A 27,752-nucleotide genomic window follows, 5' to 3' on the forward strand; every position below is an offset into this window, starting at 1 on the left:
GAAAAACATCTGGGGCTTTCCTAAATCTCATCCCATGAGGTGTCTGCTGGTTTGATGTGCAGCTAAATAAAGGTTCGGTGACATGAAAGCTAGAAGACCCCCCCTCCTTCTATAAAAAAGAGAGAGAGACGTCTAATCTGTGGGTGTTTTATCTTCGGAGCGCAGTGTGGTTTTGGCTCCAGCCCACAGGAGGAGTGGGAGCCTCCACAGGCTCGCTGTGATTGGCTCAGACACGACTAACTCCATTTTGGAAAACAGCTGTTTGAAGACACAACCTTTTCCCCGTTGTTTGCCGACAGTACCCTGAGCAGAAAAAAAATCACGCAGGTTTTCGCCACGCACTCTCTCTCTTCACGAGGGGCTGTTTTTTTTTATACACACCATCCTGCTTCACTTTCGGCCCACTTCGGCGCGCTGCGTTTTTTGTCCGACTGCCAGGAAACTTAACTGGAGATCCATGGTGTTAGATTTCCATTGTAACAAGTGGATAGCTGGAGGAGACCCGGCCAAGGTTAGTGGCGCTCTTTGTATTGCCGATGTTGCTCTTATGGCTGCTGCTTTAAAAAAAAATGTATTATTTATTGTTGGTTTACGTGCGTAAAAAAACAAAGAACGCTCATATTTGGAGTGACCAGCCGCAGGGAGCTGTGGAGTCACGAAGCGAGCCTTCTACATCATGTTAGGAAGGCATTTTCCAGCCAGCGCAGTGACCAGCGTTAGACAATACATCTTGATTTGCAGAGCTGTGCATGTCCACTGTACACACACCGCATCCAAACGGTATACACACGAACGCCTGCTTGTACAAGGGTTTATTTTGTGTTGAGTTATCTTGCGGTTGTTAAAGATTTTCACATTTTTGTCTCGACAGAATGAGGCATTCAAGTGTGTCTATTATTCTGGCCGCCTGCGTGCTTTACATACATATGTGTGTGTGTGTGTGTGTGTGTGTGTACAGTTTAAAGGGCTGGCGTCCACGTCCCTCCCACACATTAGCTGCTGCATTCAGTGTAGCTAATGACAGACAGGATTGCTGTTGAAAGCCTTCACCTCCTCGCTCATCAACTGGGCTATTTCTCCTCTGTCAGTGCACCCAGATCACCCACCTCCCAGATCAACTTCGTCATCTATTTCCTTACTCAATCGAATAACGTGGGAGCGTTGACAGGAGGTTGCTTGCAAATAACCTGGCTGCTGAGTGGATTAGAAACATCCCAGTCCAGTTTTTCTCCTTTTTAAAAAAGGAAAGAGAAAGCAGAGCTGCTTGGAGATGGTGCTCTCAAGCATCATCAGCATCCTGGTGGGGATCAGCTTGGGACCCCCCACTTTGCAGTGTTGCTGGGCAAGTGCCAGTGTTACTGGGCATGGGCACTGGTGAAAATAAACACTGGCTTCTCGCCTGCCTGGGGTGGTTTGCTTCACTGTCTACTGCGTGACTTTAAGTAAAAGTGCTCCCTGAGCCCAGTGCACAGTAATCCAGGCATAATAATAAACCAGGGGTTGTGATTAAGTCAAAATAATACAGCTGCCATAGCACAACCAGTTGTTTTATTGTCAGAGCCCGAGTGGGTAAGCAGAGCGATGAGCTTAAACTGCAAAAGCAGTATTTGGCCTGCACTGATTTGTCCCTTTTTTTTCCTCCGGGGAACTGTTGCACATCACTACTGCATTTTCCAATTTTTGGAGAGATCGAATAGTAAAGTCGTGCATTATTCTTGTTTTAATGGATTAATAGTCAAAAATAAAGGCAATCATACTACAAGATAATGCGAAGAGAACCAAAAAATCTTAACATTTCAGGTTGCAGTCAGAGAATGTTTTACAGACAATTTCAAACTATTTTATGTAGGGTAACGCTAGACACATACAAATAGAAATTATGAGATTTTTTGCGTTTAAGATGTTAATGTTCCTTAAAAAAATCACGTCCCAAAGAACTGGGTCACCTCCAGAGTTTAAGATTAAATCCTGCACAGTCTGTAGAGACTGATGTCGCATGTGGTTTTCTTTGGACCAGCTCTCTGCTGCTTCTTCTCCTCCCTTTGTACCAGCTAACCATACATGGTCTGTTATCTATCAAAAACGCCAAGGGGGCTGGAGAACAGCCAGAACAGAGAGTGCAGTGATGCTAGGAAACCCTGCGCTACTGGAGAGACACACATGCCCTGCTGACCTTGGACAGAGCCCTGGAGAGCTCCTGCATTTCAATCAAATTTAGACACAAAAAAGGCATGTAGAAGAAAAGGCAGACCACTTACCATTAGGATTACACGTCCTTGTAATTTGACTGTTAGGAAGACTTGTCCTGGGAGGCCTTTTAGTGGGTTACACATCTTCTAATTTGTGACACGGGCTTTTCGGAAAGCAGTTAAATCATGAGTAATCAGGTCAGGCCAGTGCAGTTATGATTGTCTGCAGTGCTGTATGGCCAGAGCTTTCAGAACCATTCTGCTCCTTTAAAATATGCCAGTAGATAGAAATCATATCTGCCTCTGCTGAGGGCTGCCAACTATAACATGATTAGCCTAAGAACATTTAGACTCCTATATCCTTGTGCTCAGCGCCTGCATTAAGCACACATGGCATGGGTGGGATGTGTGGCTGTTTCTGTCACTCTTTCCTTTTCTGTCTGGACAGCTTTGTCCGTATTCCACTTGTAGCCCGACCGAAGGTTAAACCAGTTTTCTTCAAGATTTTTTTTATTGTTAAGACATTATGTCTTTGTGGTGCTTTAAATGGAACTCTAAAGAAGTTACATCCAAGGCTTTCTTTTGCAGTAAGGACAGGACTTTACATGCTTTAGCTAAATGGAGCAATCTGTTCTGTGATTTGGTTCAAAACGTCTGCCAGATGTCAGCCCACTGCCCAGAAACCTTCCTAACACGTTTAAGATAACAGGGACCACAAAAGCAACAGCCTGAATCTGAGTCCATAGCAGTGACTCAGTGTTTTAATACTAAGTGAACACAGTGCTCTTGGTCTATTTTTGTATGCTTCCCCCCCGTATGATCACATGTTTTAATGTGTACATATTTTGTGGGGATTTGTCAGTTCAGCTGCGCTGACCTCTAACCACATTCTTTGCCCTGTGCTCGGAGGCCATAAGTGACTCTGTTTATAGCTTCCTGACTTCCCCATGGGGAGAAAATGAGTGCCCATCACTCTTTTGTGTCTTGTGTGACAAACAGGAAGATGCTTCTGCTGAAGATGTCTTTCTATAATTTCTCCTTCCACATAATCAAAGCCAAATTTCTCCTTTTTTTTAAAAATTGAAATTGAATTAATCACAGACTGTACCTCATTTCTTGGGCCATGGGTTAATGATGTTTATGGACACAAATCCAGCATGTGCAATTTCCCGCACACAAACTAGGATTTGTAAGAGAAGAGTGCTTCAGATCAACACCCACATGGTTCATTCAATGTCATTTTCTTTTCCCATCACTGCTCTTTTTCACATTGTCCTCTGTTGCCGAGCACTTCTGAAAGTCTTATCTTGCTGGCAGTGCTAAATGAAATCATTAATTATCTTGCTAATGTTTAATAATGATGGTGGAGATAGTGCCGATGATGGTTTACAGGTACATTTGATGACTCAAGCGCAGAGATGCTTTAAATAGCCACAGGGTGCATAATGGTCACGTCATAAAAGCTGTTATGGTGATGTTGGAAAACCTTGCCAATGAAGCTGTTCACTGATGGGTCTAATGATGCCTTTTCAGTCTCAGAGATGCAAGAACTGGGGGGTGGTGGATGGGGCATTAAGACCAACGGAAACAAATACCTTGTTTACACTTAATTTAAAAAAAGGCAACTGGAACATAAGTGGAAAATCACAGGACTTTGCTTTTTAGACTTGCTTCCAGTCATACCGGTCATGTGTGTTCAGCTCACCACTGCGCTGAGGTTCTTTTTTTACTTCAGGGCCATTTCATCTAGAAGGTTTAAGTTATTATTGGTCATTGTGCCAGTCATGTGACACATTTGTTTAGCAAGAGCTAGCAGACATAGAATGATTAAAGAACTAATATTTATGCCATGGCTGTTCCATTGGAGCACAAAGTCAACAGCGACTTGCAAAAGAGCAAAGGGCAAGATTAAAAAAAAGGACGCCCACATCCTGCATTCATGACATATTTTTCCCTTTGCTTCCTTGTAGGGACACATTAGAGTTTCACTACAAAATAAATGCAGCCAAATGCACCTCTGGAAGGAGGAAGGAGCTTCAGAGTAGAACTTGTGTTGTTGGTTGTTTTCTGTTTAGCACTGTCTTCTTTTGATCAAATCCCCAAACATGCATTTCAAAAGCAAAGATTTACATTATCGCCTTAAGTCTGCAGTGTCGAACATATGCTTTCAACAAGACTTGTGCTTTTGATGCATTATTCTTTCTCAAAATTCTGAAACTCAGTTGAATACAGTAATTTGCCTGGCGCTAAAAGCCTTAATTGGCATTATTGAAATTTGTTGTGCTTTCAATGTATAGGCAGACTTTCAGTTTATACAAAGGAACTGTTTGAAACCTAGCTGTCAAAAAGTTCCTTATTTACCTCTCTGATACTTTAAGAGCTTCATAATTATTCATTAGGCACCTCCTGCTTGTACAGTAATTTAAATATTAACATTTTTCCTCATTGAATTTGGTTTCAGTCAACTCCTGAGGGAAATGTCTGGTACTTCAGCTAAATGCTTTACAAATGTTCAGCAGCTGGCCCCTTAACACATCTGACAGCTCTTTGGTGACGAGCAGTTGGTCTACTGTAGGTTTTTAGAGATTTTATTTTTTAAACTGAAAATAGCTGTAGTTTCCCAGAAAGAGAATCGTGGGAGGGAACCAGAAATCACTGTCAGTGACACCCCACCCCCTCTTCATAGTCATTGTTTTTACATTGCCATTTGATATTTTTTTAAAAAAAAATCTAAATTACAGCCACTTTAGGGCAATTAAAATATCATTTAAAAAGCAGTGCTCTATTCCAAAATCTGCTTTATCCTTTTCTATAAAACATTACTTCCTCATAGAGTCACAAGACATGTTGCGTCTTAAAGAATGTAGTCAGATAATTTCTGACTAACAGAACAGGAAGTGGATGCTTAAGAAATCTCAACCACAAGTGTGCAAATCTTCTCACAGCATTGCCACCGTTTAATGGTATCTCTGGACTGCGATGGAGGCTGTGTCCTTAACCAGCTTCACCAGCTTTACATGGCCTCGTTTTGCTTGTGGGCAAAAATGTCAATGATGAGCCAACTGGCAGCTATTTTGCAGCATTATTTTCTTTTTAAAGAGGGTCAATGGATCTTTTTTGTTAAACTGGGTCACTGCTGAAATTTACAGTAACAGCTCTGAAAACAAACTGTCCACAGTGCAATCAAACCGCATCCAGTCAGAGTGTGTCATACTCAAGAAGTTATTGGTGAAGCAATGCTTACGTGTCTTGTGGTTTTTCATTCCAACTGAAAATTGACTCCAACAACTGAGTCCAAAGCCTTGTAAAGACTGGAAACCAGTGTGCTGGGATAGGCTGCACCTGTGCGCCTCTGTCTACCTGATACATGGCTAGAGGAAATGGTTTGATACTGCATATCTGTTGCTATTAAAAGACCCAAAGCTATTCCCTAATGTCTCTCAACTTCCTGATTAATGACATAGTTTGGCAGGGTCGCCTTTAAAACAACACATCTGTTTTTCAGCATTAAGCCTGTTGATTTAATGTAGCAAAGCTGAGTTACACCCTCTTACTTCAGCTATGTGGGCCTACAGCAGCAACAGCATCACAGATAGGTCTGAGGTGTTAAATAAACACAGTTTTAATCTGGTTGGAAGGGGACTTTTTAATCAAACCTTATTATGTAAATGGATTCCCATCCACGTGAACTGATGTGGAAGTAAAATTGATGCGTCCCTTTTTTTGGCCCAGCAGGTCGGTGGAACGATGATTTGATGAGAAACCCCCTTCATAGAAAAATGAAAATGTACTTTAATCATTTTAGATGGAGTGGCCTGTTTCAAATTCCATGTGATTGGAATAAAATGCTGAAATCAGTGAACTGTTAAAATGGGAAAAAGGCAAAAATCCCCTAAAGTAAAAAGAACACCATGATCTTTGCATTTTGACAGGGAGTCAGAAGCTTGTTATCTGATTTATGCTTTTATTTGATCCATGTCAGTATTTCTAAGGCTCTGTTTGCTTTAAAATATTTTATTGTTTCTTATTGTGTTTTCATCCAAGTCCCCGAGGAGAGGAAACAATGAGTAATGTTGATAAGAGGCTACTTGGAAAAACGTGGAAGGAAATAAAAATGGTGATCCATTAATTAATGAACCCCATTGCCCATTGTTTGTTAGAATAAAACCACATAAGATTAATTGCTTAATACATAGATTAATGGGCTGTCAAAAAGCAGTGTATGAGGCCTGACTAGTGTCAAACTTTTACCGAAAACTGTGTAAGACATTTTGGGCGACAGGCGGTCAATGCAAAAAAATGAAGTTACATTTGGCACACCTTTTAGTTTCTCTCATACTTACTGATCTCCTCCTGGGCTGCCTGCTGCAGTTCCCTTCTTTCTGTTTCCTTAATCTGTTCTTTGGAGGCATTGTGCTACATTTGGCAAATGCAAACTCAGTTGTTAATTAAGGGTTAATATGTATTAAAATAAGGCAAAGAAAATTATATTGATAACAAAGGGACTGACACTTATAGCTGGACTTGCACTTGTGCTGTCTCTGTGAATGCTGGGAATATATCAGTCAGGTGGTGTGCTAATTATCCAAACAAGTCCAGACATCATGCACAAACTGACTCCGTCATCTCTGGCTCCCCCTCCCTTTGCGGCGTGTCAGACACACACACACACACACACACACACACACACACACACACACACACACACACACACACACACACACACACACATTGATGTGTTCTTTCACCTTGTTTGTACCTCTGAATAGTTCACACAGAGAAAGCTTTTCCTGCTGGAGTGCCCATGGCATCAAACACCTGGTTCACTTGGGCGCACACCGTGACTTAATGTATGTACTATGTTTTTGTCTGACACATTGTATTCTTGTGAGTTTGTAATGCAAAATTTTCTGACTACAGCCGTAAACAATGACAATTCTGAAAAATGCGTAAGAGCTACGAGAGTTATGGACATTCTGTACGAGTTGGCTCCAGAGGGATAGCTCGAGGACAAATGTTTCTGACATGCGAATATTTGCATGGACTTATGATCACGTAATTCTCTCTGTTGTCAGACAAGCAACCTAACACGACATTCAGTATTCATGTTTTAAATTGGACTAGCTTGCGTTTTTATAATTTAACAGTGGTCTTATGTTTGTCTGGCTGTATTGGATAGTAATAGTATGTTTAATTTCATACAACCACTGTAATTGCCTGGCTTTCACCAATAAAAGCAGGACAGAGGTGGAATGTTTTTTGTAACAGAGAACAGGCATTGTAATTCAAGAAATTCCATCCATACACTGTCATAGATGTACATCATACTTACATTGGTCAGTCTAATCTAAAGACCTACATGAAGCTCCTTTGTGAAGCTTTTAAGTTTATATTTTGATGTATGGTAATTGTGCCATGGCAGGTCTTGAGCTTTAAAGCTGAAGTTGTTCCACTGCTGCATATTTTGTGCCACATCATATCACCTGTAGTTATACTGGTATATATTTTTACATGATGTAAAGTGTCATGGGTTTACCGTCCCATTGCGCACATGACATGATCCCCGGCATCTCTGAAAGCGATGGCTTCCATTGCGTCTGCCTCTGATGATGACTAAGTACCTAAAAAGAGGGCTACTACAACAACCTCAAACAATGCAAGAAAGCTGTTCCTGCTAACGGTGGAAACAACAAACTTGTTTCGGCACCCGAGCAAAAAAAAGATGATCAGACCACGAAGGCAGCCGAGAAATACAAGCAGCTAGTCATGTGTGACCCAAAAATAAACAAATGGCTCCACCAAGGATTGCTGGAGCACTCTCTAGTTACACTCCATATATCAGGAAGAGCAAACAGTGGATTGAAATTACATGGTGGAAAAGGAGAGCTTTAAGGAACTGGTTAAAGGATGGGACACCAATCGCTTTGGGGTTATGTCAGAAAAAGCATCCAGTGTAAAAATCTGTTAAATCGGACAAGTGGAGCTACCCACGAAGGCGAGTCCTTGTGAATAACAGACCAGCTGAAAGTAGCTTTCATTGTGGAGGCTCCTGAATAGTTGGAAGGTTGTTACTTTAGTTATTCTAAGCACTCAAATTTATATATAAAGCCTGGCAATTGTAACTAAATTGCCCGAAAAAGACTTGGTCTGAGCCTCATAACGATCTCTTACGATGCTTGAATCCACTACCCTGAATAATGCTGTAAGAGGGGGAAAAAGGAGCTCCTTTTTTAAAGCCTTGGTGTTTTGTTCTTATTTGATGTGTGATGTGTCACCGTATACAATGCTAAGTCACTACTTAAACAGTGTAATGCTGCTCCTGCTGCTGCTGACACATTGTGCCTATAGATTCACTTTAAATGAACTAGTCTGTCATCAGTGACAGTCGCTCATTAGAAAAGGATGGAAAAGGCACGTAATTTTGTTTGCTGTAATTGATGCTGCTGCCTGCAAGCTGCCATCACCAATAAAATCTTCTTTTGTATCATTTTTTTCTGTATTGTCGTAAATATAATCATCACAAATTTCATTGAAATATTCCAGTATTGAAATATTGCATTTCCTTAAAGTATTGTGTATCACTCGCCCATATGTAACTCTATATAATGCAGTTAAAACTCAAAAATGGACTCTGCTATCATGATATCATACCCTGTGATTTCTGGACTCTGCTTTTTGGATGCCTCAGTATTACTGTTTTGAAGCCATGTGGGGTGGAGTGCTAAATTATAAGCTAGCACTAGCAAATTACATTCAGAAACTTTACAGACTAATAAAGTACCGAAATTTCATTTACCAGAACTGAAGCACATCAAAAGGCATCAAATCTGCTGAGAAGTTCAGTTTAGCGAACAGGGGTGAGGCATCGATTGGCTGCATCTCCCTCTGTTAGGACATCTGTCAATACCTTCAGATTCCAGATGGATGGAAAAGAATTCACCCACTGTGTAGTGTTATGAAGGGGGAAATCATACACTTTGACAATCTGTATTACCCATAAAGGCTAAAATGTTTTTGTACCAGGCTGTAAACATTCTTTTTAATGTTGTAAAGTTGGAATTTTAACAAACTTTGCTCAATTTTGAAGCCACCGCCAAGTGGCCACTAGAAGAACTGCAATTTTTAGCACTCGAATGTCTGTGTGTGTGTGTGTGTGTGTGTGTGTGTGTGTGTGTGTGTGTGTGTGTCATTTTTTTTTGTAATTTTTTTTTTTTTTGGCACCCTGGGTTGTTGCTTGGTTAAAACTAACTCACTGATAAAAGTCACAGCAGTAAAATAAAGCAAATGCATCAGTACATTGACACTGGAAATCTACTAGTGATAACCCTATTAGTATCATATTTTGATGCTACATGTGTTTAGATGGGTCTTGAATCAAGGGCTGTCATTTTTATTCATATATAAAATATATATATATATATATAAAATATATATATATATATAAAAATATATATATATATATATATATATATATATATATATATATATATATATATATATATATATTATATATATATTCATATGAATATACTTCCATGTAGTTGATATGATTTCAATCAGATATGGAGTGCAATGACTGCCTCTGCTCTTTTCCTTTTTTTTGTATCGGCGTGTTTGCTCACGAGGAGGGTTACGTATGTGCCTTTGTATCCCCGTCAACTCAGCAAATCGAATCACATGACGCCCACATCCTCCTAGATTTGTGGGAGAAAAGTGTGATGATGTAGCTGAGTGGAATTACTTGGCAAACCTCAGACGCAGCGGGGCTGTCGGGGCAGGTGAGAGGAGCGAATCGTTTTCTTCAAATTATTTCCAGTGCAGCATAAAGAGCAGCTGTGTTTAGTATTATCACATTTCTGGCTTTGGGACTGAGACGTGCCTGACTGTCAGTCGTTTTCTGGTGCTTGTTATTTTATAAGAGAGAGGATTAGTGGGTTGAGGAAGTTGTGGGTAAAATCCCTCTAACAGGTGGTGCATTAGGAAGTAGCCAAATCATGTATTCTGCTACAAACTGGTCAAATGTCTGTGTGCTACAGCTCGTGAGCAGGATGTATTGTGTGTCTCAAGTTCTCAAAAAAAGTAATGAAAACACTGGAGCCTGTGAGGGATTCTGTCTTTATTTAGAAAGCACAATAAACATGGATGCATTCCTTCTCTGCTTCTCTCATCCTCCCTTTTTTTTCCTTTCAATAACCTCATGGATTTTCTGTCCTCATCTGCTTTCCATTCTCACCTCATCCTCATCATTTTCCTCTCACCCCCTACCTTCATCACCACCTACTCTCCAGTCCCCTCACCTACCACTTGTCCTTGCATCGTCCTCCGCCGCACCGCCGCCGCCACCTCCTCATCCTCCTCGTTAGCTCAAGGGTCTTATTCAGCCTCCAGTGTGTGTGCAGAGAGTCTGGGAAAAGAGAGGGCATAAACAACATAGGCAAACAAACCACCTGCTTCCTGCTGAGGTCTCGTGTTGTTAAATGTGCGGACAGAAATAGAAATGGGCAACCTTGCAGCAGAATTAGAAAAGATGGAACGGACAGTGGGAGGAAAATCACAGACCTGCACAGCAGTTAAACACCACGCTTCCCTGCATACCCTCTGGTTTCCAGAGAAAGAAGTCTCAATCACACCTGAGGACTTATGGGAATGGGTCGACAGGAACTAATTGGAGCTGAAGAAAGTAATTGATTAATTGACTGACTTAAAAATTAATCTCCAGCTGAAGTGGCCCAAATTCAGTCTTCTTTGTGATTATAAAAGTGAATCTTCCTCATACCGTACAGCAACAGCTGTCTTTGCTTTCACCCACACTAAATCTAATTTGTTTTGACTAAAAATATTTATTCGTAAATGATGTCAAATACAAACAAGGAGGAAAATCTTGTCATCTTAGAGGAAAGACACAAAGATTTAACAGCTGTAATCATCATCAAAGCTGCTGCTGATTCATTTTCTGCCATTTGTTGATTTCCTAAGTGTTCCAGATTTCCAAACATTACATTAGCAAGCATTTTCAGATTAAATTTGGTTAAATATTTCTTTTTCAAGCATATTTACTGCTTTTCTCTCTATTATTGTCAAAATGAATTTTTCCAAAATTTCAAGGTGTTACCTAGCGAACCCAAGCACATTAAGAGAAAAGTGTCAGATCCTCACATTTAGGGAGATGAGAGCAGCTGCTGGGATAAACAATTGTAACTGTGAAGTCCAAATATGTTATATTTATTTGTTTAATTTTTTTTAGAAAAAGGTATTAAGATAACAGTTGCAATTCATTATTTTATCACTTGTTGTCATATTATTATCCTCTTGCTTAACAGATTAAAAAGTGAGTAAAAAGAGAGGGACTTGACATTATCAAATTCAAAAAACAAACAACCAAACTGACTTATTGTTTAAAAGGAACTGTTCTACTAAGAATAGTACTATTAATCCTTACTTTTTTACTACACTGGGCCTTTGTGCAGCTCCTTAAATCAGCCACTGAGCAAAAGAAGCTGTTTTAGCTCCCTTCCCCCGTTCATTCAAGCCAACCTTTTTCTGATTGGCTGCCTGTCATACACACAGGCAAGTAGGTGGGGCTTCTGTGCTTACAGCCAAAACTGTGTGCTCCAGATGACCACATTAGGAATATTCCTTTCTATGACATCATGTAGATCTAAGGGTGTAAAAAAACTGGCTGAAACTGAACATTTAGCGCAGTCTGAAGCCCGAGCTTTTGGCTCACAGGATTTACTTGTAAATATGCTTATTATAAATGTTTAATGTGAGCATCCACCCCTGTAACGGAATATAAACAGCATGCATTTCGTTTGTTATTTATTTATTTATTTATTTATTTATTTTTAACAATATTTTAACTAAATATTCTTTTCAGCTATTTTTTAGATGGTATAGCCGCACTAAGTCCTTAACAAATCAAATCCCCCTCGGAGCTGCTTTATATAGTTATGAATTATTTTGTCTTGTCAAGTAAACAAGATGGTAACTGTTCAGATGAGATGAATTTCAGGGAGCAATCGTCTCTTTTTTTTGCTTTGATTGTATTAGATGAGAGTGCTGTCTCTGTTCGCTTCTGATAGTCATTCATTATAAAATCTGTTTCTCCTGACACATTCGTTTTTGTGACAACACTGCCCGTGAACAGTCTCGTGAAAGATGAGAATCTAAACGAACAGTTGCCGCAGCACTCTGAAACTGAGATGTGAGAATTTTTTTCCCCCTTGCTTACAAAGGGGGCCATAATCATGGCCTCATTTTACAGTCCGGTTGAAGCACCTGCTCCTGACTCAGCTATGAATCACGATTGGCTGATGGGAATCAGTCACACCCATCCTATTGAGACACACACACACCCACACACAAATACAAACCAGGGGAATCCCTATAGCCTGAGGCAGAAAATGCTGCTACAGCAGACTGTCTCATATATCTTGACACTTCTCTCTACTGCCTGTGAAATACTCATTGATTACAGGTTATTTGGAGTACTGTGTTGTACATTTAATATCTCTGGTAACGTAACCTTTACTTACCTCCAGAGAGGCAAATGCGATCCTATTGTTTTTTTGTGGATGGGTATCATTTGGCACAGCAATATCATGATGCACCGGCTCCCCCTCCTCTAAAACGAGTATCGATTGCCCCAGCTGTTGCTAAGTGAGCTGTGCTAACAGAAGAGGACACAGTCTGTAGTAGAAGTATTGTCTGTCTCTTTAGTGTTGTTTATTATGTGGCCCTGCCATCTGCTCAGCAGATGAAATAACTGAGTAGATTTTAAAAAAATCAATTTAAGTTGGTGTGAGCGCACTGACATTTTAATGCCGAGTTAGAGGAGATCTGTCTCCTTTAATTAGACATATTCAGCAAAAGCATGTTATATAAAGGGTTTCCCTTTTCAGCAGTTGTTACTTTTTGAGCAGCAGTAATCAGTGTGGCTTATGTCTGATAAAATAAGTGGAAATCATGCAGGGCTTCGGTGTGATTACCTCAGAATGACGTTATAAATAAATGTGTAAAAGAATAGCCCAGCATTTTAGGAAACTGATTTAGATTCCTTTTCTGAGATGAAAAGTAAGCTCACTGTGAAGGAATAGCCAGGATATGGTGCAAAATCTGAAATGAAGCATCATGTAATGGTGGCCAGAAAACACTGAAAATGGCTAGTTGAAGGGGAATTCCACTTTATACATGTACTTGAGGACTGTGTATGAAAAGAGGATAAATAAAGTCCCTGCTCTAGTGGGAGCTCTGATAAATGTCCTCAGGTTGTGTCCCTTGAATCAACTTTGCTTCTGGTTGCAAATGGGCTCGTCTCTGTTCAGTACTAGAAACCTGAGGCTATGTTAGTCACTAATGGCAGAAGGCATCAAAGGCTGCAGTGAAACAGCCAAAAACATTGCCATCCAGATCTTTTCCTAACCACTTGTCCTTTACATCATTAGACAAGGGCATGAGGTCAGGACAAAAGGTAGAGGAAAATTCATAAACAAAGACAAAACTAATGCAAACCAAGTTGCATTTTCTAATGTCATCAGTAGATTTGCACAAGGCAACAATTTCATAACAAGCAGAATAAAATGAAGCAATGCTGCATTGTTGTTCACATATACTGTAGGTTTACACAAAGATGTTAAAGTTCAAAATGTATTTACATGTTAGCAAGTTGCACAACAAGATGCAAAACTCACCAGTAATTTACATGATTTGCGTCAATCGTCACTGGTTTGTTTCCATAAATGGTCAAATGGTGCGTCACATTGAATTGTGGCTTATCTTATAAGTGGCGCTCAAGTGTATCCTGTAGCAAAGGAAGCATGGAAGCACCTTTCCCTAATGTTTAGAGAATTCAACTATTTAATCTTTAAGGTCCCCGATTCCTCTGTTTAGTCAACTAGTCCATATAAAATGAAGTATTGTTTACACACACAGTGATTGATCATGTTACTGTGACTACGAGGCACTGGCTTCTAAGAAAACCGAAGGGTTTAACCGTACAAGTTTCAGAATGGGACTCAGAACCGCTGCAAGAGAGACTCAAACAGTGACTTCTGACTCTGAAGTCCATTTCTTATCTCACCAAGTGAACTGACCAACACTGATTAGATGTGTGTCCAGAGAGGCAATTGAATTCAGTTTTATTTATATAGCACCAAATCTCAACAGTCAACTCATGGTGCTCTATATTGTAGGGTAAAGATCCTGTGGCGGAATATAGTGTTTTAGCTTAAAACAACAAAAAAACCCTATAAAATCATGTAATACTAGCCTGTGTAAGAGAAGTGGATGTTGTGTGGCTGTTCACAACCTTTCAGTTAGCAAATTATTTGTTAATCAAATGTATTTAAAAAACACATATATCCTTAATTGCAATACTGTGAGAAATATTTCTTGCTGGATGTGTTTGTGGACACAACATCAACCATGTTTGTTGGAAAGTCAGCTAACTCAGCAGTCCCCAACCCCTGGGCCATGGACTGGTACCAGTCCATGAGTTGTTTGGTACCGGACCACGAGAGTTAAGGCTTGGGTGTGAAATTTATGGTTTTTGGGGTTTTTATCGTTATTTTTTTTTTTTTAATCGTTTTTAGCGTTAACTCGGTTTCCCTGGGTCTTTTCCCATGTGCTATGAATAAATCTTCTTTCTTTTGTACTAGTACTGGTTTTATTTTGTTGGATTTATCCCTGACACCTTAAAGGCCGGTCTGTGAAAATATTGTTGGACATAAACCGGTCTGTGGTGCACTACGTACCATCAGCCCACCTGAAACACTGATCCTGGCATCCTGGAGAACAAAATGAAGAAGACCTTATGTACACACATACTTAACCACACAGGATGCCTGTAACGTTTCTGATTGATTTTTTTCTGACCACCAAGACTTGTGTTGGTTTAGTAACACGCTGAAACTCTGACCTCCTAATTCCCTGAAAGCCAGTGCAGCTTGAAGTTTCTCAGGCAGGGGAAGAGATGGTCGATCCAACTCCTGCTGAAAACAAATAGGGTCAGGGTTTTTTTCTTTTCTTTCTTTTTCTATTTTTAAGACATAATGAATGAACAACTCTTATTCACATATTTTTTACTGAGCTTTGCTCTTGGGCTAATACGACCTCAGTGTTTTGTTTTTTCAGAATGACTTTAAAGATTCTAGATGCCACCCCTCCAAGATACAAAACAAAGAGAAAAATGCTCCTTAAATGATAATCCTTAAAAATACAGTTGTTAGTATGGTGGACGAGTTCAGTAATTTCACATTCAAACAAAAGAAACATCCAGACAGGCAACAGACTGTGGCTGGGGTGGATATCATCTATTAGTATCCATTGGGCTTTTGTGGCACCAATATTACTAATGCTCAACTGAAGCTCAGTGATGACCAAGCCTTTCAGTCAAGCCTTTCAAGTTTTGAATCTTTCCTGTATGAATGCCTCTCTAATGTGCAGACTGTATATTAGAGTCTAAAAAAATCTCTTATAAAGCTGACTTGAGTTTAATAAACATGCACGGGGAATTTTATTTAAATTGTATACAAATTAATCTAATTGGTTTTAAAATGAATACAATACCACAAATCAATATGTTAGGTTAATAGGTTAATTGGTGATTCTAAGGTAGGTGTGAATACGAGCACAGTAATCTGTGCCTGTTAGCCCTGCTATACACTGCTGATCTGTCCACGGTGCACCTCTTGTCCACTCCAACAAGCTGTGATATCCTGCAGGCCCAACGTAACCTTAAATCTGATAAGTGGAAGAAAATGGAATCTGCAGACCAGTTGATAATCAAGAAAATAATCTGGAGTTGCAGCCTTACTTGCAATGGGCTGTGAAGCGTTTTTCGAAAATGCCTTTTCCTTTTTTCCATGTCATTGTACGGGAAGAATGCTTCAGAGTAAAATCCTTAATTTGTAGCTCTTCTTAGAGGAATATGATGGTAGTCAGTGTGGCAGTTGGAGTAATTTTTAATGGTGGATAACTCATTTTGGAGCAAAGCCATTCATATGTGTGTTTTTCTCCAGCACTGATCTCTCTTGAGAAACAAATGCTGGGAATTGATCTTTGAAGTGCTTAGACTTACGAAGTGGGGAACCACAACTTAGCTGCTCTTCTGCTTGCCTGCTGAGATAATCTGTCCGAGTGAGATTGATTTTTGATTTGGCTGAAGCTTTCTGAAGATGCAGCTCCTTTTTGTTTTATTCATAAGTTCACTCATGACTCTTCCACAGTAGCTGATGCTAATAGCCTTGGTCAGCCTTCTTATCTCCGGTTCCTCGGCTGATTCATAATGCCTTAAGGCGTAGGAGCTCAGTACGCTCATTTAGGATGGCAATTATATGAGAGTGGCAGTGATCATTCTCAGTATCTCCGCTCAGTGGAGAGGAGATGGAAAATTGCATTGAGTATCCAGTGTTATCAGTGATAATTCTGCATGTCTGACAGAGAAGATGGAGGCTTCTACTGTGACTTAATCGTAATCCTCTGATTTTAGTGCCGGCGAGAGAGAGAGGGAGGTGCTGAAAACCTCTTTCAAGCAGCGTCTTCTTGTCTCCTCAGCAGGGAAGGTTTTTCCCAGTGCACAAGTAAAAGGCTACTGAAGAGCAAAAGCCAATGGGTTGCCAAGTTGCAATACTCACTTCACCAGGGGAAATTAGGTCTTCCCACCCAGCCTGGGTCCTATAAGAAGAGGAAGGATATGGGGCACACATACACACAAAGTTGAATGGAGAGAGCTTTTATTTATTTATTTATGAGAGGAAGACCAGGGAGGAACAACAATGCTAATCCTGATGAGGAAATACAGCTCCTTTGTGTTTGGAGTGGGCTTGTTGTCAACCAAGCAGCTGCTGACATCATGTGAATAGACAGTGCCCAGACCACATTTCAAGGGGGCTGAGAGGCGGCGAGCAGGAGGGCAAAGAGCTGAGCACACTAGTGTTATGGTGCTCTCAGAGTGCAACGCTCTGCACTGGAGGGTGAACCGATTCAGGAGCGTTTGTCTTAAATACTTTGTGTCTGCTTGCAGGGACCTGAGAGGAGATGAAGCAACTCTGATTACTTTGGTAAGAGAGACAGCTTGGCGTTAATTCCGTGTCACCTGTTGTAATGTACTGTTTGTACGTAAGTAAAACAAAAAGTTTTAGTATGTGGAACTGCAAGCTAGTAAAGATTCAAATCAAGAAGATGTTTGTGGTTCTTTATAAGTGTAGAAAAGTGACAAACTGGCAGAAATTGAAATGCTATATATTTCAAGCAGTTTGAACAGATTCACCTTATATGTTAGAAGGATTGGCTTCTTTAATTTGCTTATAATCACAGTAAACTGAATATTGTTGTATTTTGGATAAAATGAAGTCTTCTCGCAGGCATCTGGGAAGCTCAGACTGGCATTGTGTTGTTAATATAATAATTACTGTGTTCTCGTTGTAGCTTTCGTTTGGGTAATTATTTCAAGATTAATCTTCTTTTGTTGGAGGGTTAAAAAAATGTGCACAGAAAGATCATTTTGATGTCTGTACACCCTGACGTGTCCAGCGAGCAGTCCAAACCCCAAAACATTAATTTACTGTTTTACAGTAAAATAAAAGCATCAAATTCTCACAAAAACAGTTGAACATATTCCTCTATTAAACCTTGCTAGATTGCAAATACATTTTCTGTCAGTCAACCAGCTGTTTAGTCAAACAATTCTTGTTAACATGATTTAGTAATTGTTTGGATTTTATTAACTTTAAACCACCAAAAATAGGCCAGTGGAAATTTTAAGCTGAGGCAGATGACTGTGATATGGAGAGTTTTTGCCTACTCAAGGACTGTTCAAAAACTAGTTGACGGAGTTGAAGTTGGACAGGTAGATTGCCCTAATGGATGTCAGAATCAGCAAAGAAGTCGGTCTTTGTGTGGGTTATTGCAGATAATGCAAGTTTATTACACACAAATCAGGCTTAAAAGGCTCCGCTGGGACTGAAGTGAGCTTGCCTCTCTAATGGGCCCAGCATAAGTAACTGTGCTGACTCATATTCCCGTAGTGTTCTCAAAGGCTTTTGTTTCTAATATCTACATGCCCCAACCTCTCGGGTTACATGTCACCTCACCCAGTGTGGTCACCGTTCATGTTTAAACCTGTCAGAACCCTCTCTGTATACAGTTGATATTGCTGTTGTACATGTTTTCTTCAGCCTTTGCTTTCATTCACAATAGGCTACAGTGTATTGTGTGTGGGATAATACTGCAGGAATATGAATTTGAATTGGCATGTTTCCCCGAAAGTGATTGCCTACATCGGAAACTGTTGACACATACAATGCAGAGCAGGAAGAAGAAGGGGAAAGAGAGTAAGGCTAAGCGGAGTTCAGCTCATGAGCTGGGATGTGGCGATTTCCCTTGGAGTGTTGAGTTGTTATATTGTCTCAAGTGTATATACACACACCTGTGACATTTGTCTGGTGGCAGTGTTTCCAGCTGCAGCAGTGTAGAGTTTCCCTCTGTGTACTTGCCCTGGGTTTTCGCATAAAGGCGCCTTTTTAATCAAACTAGGACATGCACTTTAAGAGCACCATAAGTCATAATTCCTGGAATTTAGTACTGTTGACATTTCCACACGAAAGCGGGGGATGAATCAAATCTGTGTGGAAGGTGGATTTGTTAAGCATACTGTACAGTGCGTCTTTAAAAGGACACACATAAAGGCCATCTACATATATGGGGCAGGGCTGCATATCTTCTGGACTTCTCATCTATCAGACAAAAATGCTAGTTTCAACTTTGTAAACATGAAGGTTTGCTGCTGATTGGCATTTATTATAAGTTTAGGATGAACATGCTTTAGTTTTGGGGTCATGATTGAGCACTTTGAAGGCATCGCCTTTAAAGTAGGTTGGTTGCATGCAACCAATCAAACAAGACCTGTAGTTAACTACTTTCAGAAGAAAGGTTCTTGATGTTCCTTTTTTAAAATGTATTTATTTTTTATACAAGACCTCGCACCTTAGTAACTTTCCATATCAATTTGCATTATACAAATCGTGTCATGTGAACAACAGCCGCAAGCGCCACTGCTTCAGTCAGTCGAGCCAGCGCCACAAAAACAAGTTCATCATCGCAGTTGGCTGTGTGGATATTGGTATCGAGTGATTTTGAGATGTACCACCATTAAACTGCTTCCATCACAGCTGAGACCAGGCAGTCAGGCACAGAAGAGTGTAAACACCAGCTGAAGAGCAGAAGGCATCATCACCATCATCATCGTCATCCCTCCATGGAAACCTGTTAATGATCTCATGGTAGGATTTGATCCACATGTGCAAGGAAGCCAACTAATTAAACAAACAAATGGCAATTAAATGAGACTTCCATAAGCCATATAACAACTGGGCCGGTGGAGAAGAAAAAGGCAAACATAACAAACCACACAAGCTCAGTCATTGCTGCACTGAGCACACAGTCAGTGTTCACTGTTTGTTTGATAGATCTCCCATTAAAATCTTTCATTCTGTGTAGAAATTGCACTCATTAGGAGCATGCCTGAGTGATTGTTTTATAATGTGATGTGAAATTGTTGTCTTCATAGAGCAACAACTACAATTTAAAGAAACTGATATGCTGGTTTGTCTCTTAGCTTTTCTTTTTTTTTTTGCTGAGGATTAGATGAGAGGATAGATTGTCTCATGTGTTTGCTTTGGTGCATCTGCTCACCAGTCCAGAATATCACTCCTGATGTATTACAGCATGTTGGTTTAATCACTTTTGACTTAAAAACATAAAAACAACAATTTGCATTTTTATGGGGAGGTTATGAGACAGCTGACAGCTGGAATAGGCTCCCGTAAATCTGAATTGGATAAATGGTTAAGAAAATGGATGGGTGGTTATGAGACAGAGTGCTTCTTGGCACTGAGTATTTTGTTACCTTATGTCACATCCAGGCAAGCAGTTTTCCCCTTGATAACAAAATAAGCTAACACGCAAATATTTTTCACACATCGTCTTGGAGTATTCATTGGAATAACAAGCATTCTCTTAAGTAGTTGTAACAATAAAGAGTTTACAGTAAATTAGTGTCCCTTGATTTTATTAGGTACTGACAGCTCTTGCTGATAGTTTTTGGAGCTGTAGCCTGTGGTTTTAATTTTGCATTGTCATTATGCCTCTATTGTGCATGGTGTTTGCTCCGTTGAAGGAAGTGGGAATTTTCCTTTTAAATCCCTCTCCCTGTAATTGTCTTCCTTTTTTTCCAGTCAGCATTCAAAACCCAGAAGATATTCAGTTCACACTCTATAAAACTGGAAACACTGCTACTTTGTTGAAATTGAATTGCTTAACAAACTTATTGTTTCATTTTTAAACGGTGTTAACTACACAGTACAACATGCGCCCAATTGTGCACCTTTACTCAATAAACTACAATCTCAGGATAGATTTGAATATTATGTCAGTTACACAAATTTACTACAAGATTAAAACCACCTTCCTAAACACACATGTAGAAAAAGTCAGGCTATTTTATTGGCTAGCCGTAACATGATAAAGCAAGGTGAAAGACCCCGCCCATGTGTTGTTCAGACCTTCTGTTTATTAGGGGTATCCAATCAGAAGAAAGTAGCCTGAAAGTGAAGGGGAATGGGCCTCAACAGCTTCAAACATTGGATAAGGTGATGTGTTGCATCAAGGCTGATTGTGAGATACAATGTTTCTTTAGTAAAGTCCAAGAAAAGAAATATGGAGATGAAAGTAGCATAACAGTCCACTTTAAAGGGAATTCCTGGACCTGAAGTTTCCCATCAGAACATTACATTGCCCCTAGAATATGTTACCCACTTTGCCCGTCAGTGGTTTTTTTTTTTTTTAAATTGTGCGTGATTGATTAGCACTAGTATAATATCTCTTTGTGTCTTTGTTCAGTGTAATCCAGGAATAAAGGTCTGGGATTGAACTTGTTGAAAAGAAAAATCAGAAATTTCACAGATGTTTTCCTTCTAATATCAAGATTAATTGGTGGTTAATGAAAGCCTTGATTGTTCAAGCTCCAGGAAAAGGTGGTACTTTAGGTGTACTCATGAACCTGTGAGACACTGGTCTCCCACGGAGATTTTTACTCACCAATGACTCTTATAGCTCGGCTCTCTAGATGACAATCTATCAGAGGATCGCACCACCATCTGCTGTCGTGAATACAGAGTGGCTCTTGTGTTTGGTAGAAGCACTCAGGGAAATGCCAGTAGTCCAGAACTCGGTGACATTTTCAGAGGTACTGCTCTTACCTACGGGGGCTTACAGCCTGCCCTTCACTGCAGATTTCCCAGTCAGCATTGCCTACATCTGCAGCTGCTACTGACCTCTCAGTGAACGACCCTGGGTGCTTCCTTTTTGGCATGGCGCACACGCACTGTAAAAGAAAAGAAAACAATCGTGGGACCCTTTGAATGATACAAAAGGAATGTGAGTGAAAGAGTTTGGGAACAGACTGGCCCCAGGTCAGCGTGTCGTTTCTGCGTCTGCCAGCTCATTTTTATTCCCCTCTCATTCCTCAACTCGCCCTCAAGTCTGTTAAAGATTCATGGCTTTGCTGTTTAGCTGTTCAGTTATGACTTAACAATGCTTTAACAGAGAGTTAGTCTGTAGTTGTAGTCATGTATGCTGCACATACAGAGCAGAGGTCTTTGCTGTCTGTGCTAGCCTGTGGGGGGACCTTCAGGGAATAAAGCTGTAGGAGAGGAGCAGCTGTGATGGCATTTGCAGGCAGTCTCTGGGTTTCTGTGACCCCATGTTTGCATCAGAGGACTACTTTCTTATCTTTTCTATCGCTTTCTTTTCTGGAGCAGTATTATTATTGTTCTTGTCTCTGAGGAATACTGACTCTGTAGTGTTTTAGTGGTTGGCGGTGTCCATGACCTAGTTAAGTATGGAGTGAGAACAGGAAGCAGAAGAGGAATAAAAAGCTAATGGGAGCTTGATTTGCTTTTGTTTGTTTTGTTTTGCCAGGACTCTTTCTGGCCACATCCCTGCTGGTTTTCTTTTCTTTCTTTTTTTTTAATGAGTTTAGGTTTTTACCCTTGTTTTCCACATTTATTGGCACTCTCTCAAGCTTTCACCCTTTCCTGTCTTTTTTCTTTTGTAAGTACGTTTAAGACAGACAAATTAACTCTAGTCAACAGGCCCAACTGTTAGTGAGACCCCCTTTCTCCAGTGTAATTAGGATGACCAATTAGCACAGATGTTAAGAGTGTCATTAATTGTATACCAAAATAGAAATTGCAATTACGAACACCTTCATTAATCTGTTTATTAATTTCCTCTTGGTGATCCCTCCACTGTAGAATTGTTTCTAAGTAGCTGCTTTTTTCTCCGTTTTGGTTATTCTTTGTGATTTTTCACTTACTTGCCAGTATTTTACATGTCTTGTTGGCTATACCGAAGTAGAAATGCACAGGATAAAGTGGAAAAAGTACACCCACGGCTTTGAAAGGAGACAACACTGTGATTTATTTGCTTCTTGCAACACTTCCACAGCCGTCTGACACCCCCTCCTCCCTCTGGCAGGTGTAATGAGAGCGCTGGTCATGGGCAGATGATGGATGTGGAGACGTCGTATTCAGACTTCATCAACTGTGATCGCACAGGCCGCAGGAACGCAGTGCCCGACATCTCAGGGGAGGGGTCAGTAGTGACCAGCACCAGTGAACTCACCAAAGACATGGCAGAGATGGACCTGAAGGCTGCAGGTCAGTAAAGCCACATCAGAATGAATGTGTGTTATACAGTGTGAAAGCAAATCAGAGAAAATAAGCATATAGTTTTGCATATTGTAAACTAAAAATTTGCTTGGCAAGATTTTAGACTGGCCAACAGTGTAAAACCCATAGACTGTATATCAAAGATGGACATGATTTCGGCATTGCTCATTTGTTTGTGGAGCCTTAGGCAGTAGTTATTGCTAAATAGATATCAGTTGTTTAGCAAGATTAATCTATTTATTTATTTGTTTTACAACATAAAATTGTGGTTTCTTAATTTGGAACATAATAACAAAAAAACAATTTTTTATTTTTTTTTTACCAAAATTTAAAAAAAATAGCAATAGATACAACTTCATATGAACAATAACATATGACACATTACACCATGTCATTATTTGTTTAACAAAAACTGAGCCAAAATGCAGAATTGTGCATGAAGAACTACAGTAAGTGTCCCTCATAACCACTTTCAGAAGCAGCGACTTGAAATTTGATAAAGTCCAGGCATGCATGATCAAGTTTCAACTTGATGGCCAACGATGGCTGAACCTTTCTTCTTTTGTCTCGTCTGTCCAAAACATGTTGTTCCAGAAGTCTTGCGGTTTGTTCAGAAGCAATCTTGCAAACTTAAGATGCCATGTTCTTTTTATAGACAAGAGACTTTCTCTTGGCAACCCTTCCAAACAAACCGTACTTGTTCAGTCTATTTCTAATTGTACTGTCACGAACTTTAAGGCTCGTTGAGACCTGTCTTAAATGACTGAAATGGAATTCTTGGGGGTTTTTTGTAATTTCTCCGAGCATTGCACAATCTGACCTTGGGGTTATTTCACTGGGACATTCACTCCTGGGCAACATATTGGATTTTCTCTGCTGGATAATCTTTGTAGAATGATAGACTTATTCAAAGTGTTTGGATATGGCCTTACTGATGGACAGAAATAACTGCTTCTTTAAGATCATCATGTCTTTCTTTCCTGGCTTCTGTATTTTATTTTTTGTTATCTAATATTAATAAATCATAGCATGCTGTTTTTTTTATGTTGCTCATCTGAGGTTGTATTTTAATTATTAACACATTTTAAGACCTGATGATTTTTAAAATTATGTTCAGAGGTGTAAAACGAGTATGCATGAGACACACGGTTAGAGTCTGTGGTTAGACCAGTTTGGGTATTTGGTTGACTGTAAGAAAGATTAATTGATGCTGATGAATCACCACTCAAATCGTTACATGAATTAAAGTCACCTTTTCTCCATCCCTCTGCGATTACAGTCAGGCAAATAAGATAAAGACATGGCTTTAAATCTGAGAAGGAAAACTATTTTTGAGTCTGTTGGAGTAATCATAAAGTGTGCAGCAGTGAGAATGTTATAGAAGCTTGAGCTACATGAAAATTTCACACTACTAGAAGTCCTTTGTTTTGTTGTTATTTCTCACAGATATCTGTAAAATTCTTCCAGAATGGCACCATTAATCTGCCAAATCTTCTTTCTGCCAGACCGGAGCTGAAAGAACTGTTGTGATTTCTACTCTGAAAAAAACAGTTTAACCACAATTCATCATCCTGAAGCTAGTTGAGAAGAATTCCTGCTTATCTGTGCAAGACTATTACTTTGATCTAAGCCACATTAAAGACTTATCTCTTTGACAAAACACCCCCTGAACTAGATTCACCAAAATATACCACAGAAAGAAAATTTCACTCAGTTTATGGCCTCTGTGAGATTCGATTGTTGTCTCAGTGTTGAATTAATTGTAACTGCAGCACCACGACACATCGTTGTGGCATCCTTCGGTCTTAGTCGAAGGTCTAGTTTTTAAGAGGAAGGTGTCTTAATGTCAGTTGTACCAGACTGCATTGTTGCGTGTTACACGGTTGTTCTTGCTGGCTTTGTTTTCAGTCAAAGACAATTTTCCCATAAGTTGACAATTAAATGACCGAGATAAATCAAACCACAGGATGCTTATATTGTGAGAAGAGTCAAATCATACTAACACTGGGCTACTGAAGGAAGTTGTATTTCCTTCCTCAGGATTCTCTTACTACTTGGATTGCCGTACGTCTTTTAGAGTTAAATTAAAAGTATCTTTGACTTTTTTTTCCTCCCTGACCCAGCAGGAGGAGACCCAGGGTCCTCCCCAGCCCCAGAGGCGGAGGGCTCCAACAGCCAAGCTGCCCAGGGAAGCGGAGGCCCATCCTAAGCTCAGCCAGAGACCGAAGGGAGGCAGAGAAATGTAGAGAGGAAGCAGGTGAAAGTAGAGAGACATGGAGTAAGGAAATGGAGAGTGTTGGTATTGGTTCTCCTGACTGGACATGAGGACACTTTCGCTCACTGCCGGCCTGTTTGGAGCTTCAGGGGCTCCAAATGTTTGCCTTTTTATTGAATCTGATTGTACCACGGGGAACAGAACAGAGTAGAACTGACAGCTGAGATGCTGCGCTTTTGCTTTATACTCTGTTAGTTATTTATATTCCCGATGAGAGAAGAAAGCACAGAAACTTTGGATTAAGGTCTGCGGAGATGGACTGAGCTAAACAGAATTCGTTCATAACAACACTCGAAACGTTGCTCCAGCCTAATGTGGGACTGTCATGGAGGGGTATTCATTATCATCTGTTTGTCATTTTCTTTCTATGTATGTGTGTGTGTTTGTGATCCTGTTGTTCAGTTTCACCGTCGAGTCTTTTCTTTATATATTTACCAACATAGTCCCCATTTTACTGTCGTGTATGGAAATTCATATTTATTGCTAAATGTTCAGTGATAACTTTGTGATAGCAATTTTCTTTGTGTAATAAAATACTTATGAATTACTGCAACGTTCGTATTTTATGTTTTCGTTGATAATTAACTTTTCGCTCAAGTTATTTTGCAGGTTGCCATACTTAAAATTGAACCAGAGCAGGCAAAGAAGTTGTAAAGGTGGGGACTCTCAGCCAAACCGGGATTAATGAGTTCACGGTTAAGCTGTACCAGAAACATAAATAAAACTGAACGCTGCTTTTGTGTGTATTAGTGACCACAGGAAGGTAATGTTTACATTGCCACATAGCTTGGCCCCTTACTCCCATTTATCTCTTGATACAATAAAGAAATCTTTAGGTACAATATTTAGGGGTTACGAGGCGTTTGATAAATGATTACATCACAGAGTTTACTTCATATTAATGATCGGGCTTTCTTTGAAAGATATTTACAGTTACTGTTGATTTAAACTGTCATAGAAAATAAATAATTGCAAGCAGGAACATTTTATAGAAGCTTTTATTTTGTTTTCTTATAAGTTCCATAAATGTGTTGGTTATAAATGGATGTGCTTTTTTTTTAAGTGAAACTGAAAAACATATTTTAAATAAATACATACATCAAAAAAAGAGTAAAGAGAGTAATTATCAAATGCAAAACCATAGTCAGATGTTGTCTATCTAGGTAACGGTAGTGTGCCACCTAGTGTACACATGTAAGACTAAACTTTTGGTATTGAGCTGTGTTCACCTGACGCGCCCTGCAGTTTTGCACATACAGGGGAAAAAAGCACATGTCTCTAACGCTGGATTACCATACTTCACCTGCAACTGAACAGTGGATATTCAAAGTGAACTATATTTTCAGTTCTTAGCCTCCACTGCTTTCAGTTATTCTTCACGTCATGGTTTCCTTCAAAGATGAACGTTTAAGGTGTGAACTACAAATAACCTCCCCTATTTTTCCTTTTCCAGTCTGGTTATGTGTTAAACCTGTTACTTAGAAGTGTAATTGTGCGTTCAATGCTTCCCTGATTCTCCTTACAACAAAAGGATGTAAACACAAGATGATAAATACAGGATGTATTTAAAAAAAAAATCATCCGATTTTCAAAAGGCTATTTTCTTTTAAACAATGGACACAGAAGCTCACGGTAAAGATTAAAATATATGGCTGAATATAAAATTTTACATACAAAACGTTCACAAGTGATCAATGTGTCCTACATGGGGCATATGGCATATGTCCGTACGAGAGTCAAACTCCTCCCACACTTTTGCGAACGTGTCTGGAGTCAACGGCTGCAGAATTAAAGCACTTTGAAATCGGATGATTCTTTTTGATTCACGCTGTATTTCCAAAGTTCTGATATAACACAATATGTTTCATTCTATATTTTTGGACACAGCAGGGGACCCTGACTATGTCCAAAACAAGCACCCATAACTAACACATTAAAGCTATGCAAATACTAAGTATGATTAAAAAGAATTCTGGGATCCGGCCGATAAAAATGCAAAAAACCCATATGTACATTTGACTATTCTTCCTTTCAAGGTTATCTTCTTGTGCATCTCTTTACCACTTCCAACACAGCTGCTGTTTTTAGACTCCTTCATAGACATCTCATTCTGTCCCCTTGTCCTTCTACCACTGCAGTATATGCTCCTCCTACAGCACAGGTGTCAAACTCTAGGCCTCGAGGGCCGGTGTCCTGCAGGTTTTAGATGTGTCCTTGATCCAACACAGCTGATTTAAATGGCTAAATTGACATGTTGAAGAGGTTCAACATGTCTTAAAGTTCTCCAGAGGCCTGGTAATAAACTAATCATTTGATTCAGGTGTGTTGAAACAGGGTGATAACTAAAACCTGAAGGACACCAGCCCTTGAGGCCTGGAGTTCGACACCCCTGTCCTACAGCTTAGTGTTTTCCTAAGCCAACTGAGAGACACTCTGGTGTTTCCTGAATCTGCCCGAACCACCTAAGTGAGATCTTTTCAATGCAAAAGAGTAGCTCCACCATGAATGAGCTCCTCTCCCTGGCCGTTTATCAATGCCCAAGTACGCGAGTACGTACTC

At 39.9% G+C, this 27,752-nt stretch overlaps 1 protein-coding gene across 2 annotated transcripts; it reads left to right on the plus strand.

Annotated features, from left to right (window-relative positions):
- Positions 1-146: 146 nt before the first annotated feature.
- On the plus strand, positions 147-26,770 carry pkig (protein kinase (cAMP-dependent, catalytic) inhibitor gamma). 2 transcript variants are annotated; one of them, XM_039604757.1, is made up of 3 exons: positions 147-511; positions 22,725-22,906; positions 25,045-26,770. In XM_039604757.1, the coding sequence occupies exons 2-3, from the start codon at positions 22,753-22,755 to the stop codon at positions 25,125-25,127; spliced, it is 237 nt and encodes a 78-aa protein (XP_039460691.1). In that variant the 5' UTR covers positions 147-511; positions 22,725-22,752; the 3' UTR covers positions 25,128-26,770. The 2 variants fall into 2 exon arrangements, with proteins under 2 accessions (XP_039460691.1, XP_031581582.2); XM_031725722.2 differs by lacking the exon at positions 147-511 and having other exon boundaries at positions 22,705-22,906; positions 25,042-26,770.
- Positions 26,771-27,752: the final 982 nt, after the last annotated feature.

This window comes from Oreochromis aureus, linkage group 20, assembly GCF_013358895.1.
Source record: "Oreochromis aureus strain Israel breed Guangdong linkage group 20, ZZ_aureus, whole genome shotgun sequence".
In the NCBI taxonomy this organism is placed as follows: domain Eukaryota; kingdom Metazoa; phylum Chordata; class Actinopteri; order Cichliformes; family Cichlidae; genus Oreochromis; species Oreochromis aureus.

Bases quoted from the DNA above. Each gene is read 5' to 3' on its own strand.
- pkig (XM_031725722.2), top strand. From the start codon at position 22,753: ATGATGGATGTGGAGACGTCGTATTCAGACTTCATCAACTGTGATCGC. The intron at 22,907-25,041 runs GTCAGTAAAGCC...TCCCTGACCCAG, and splicing joins GATGGACCTGAAGGCTGCAG to CAGGAGGAGACCCAGGGTCC.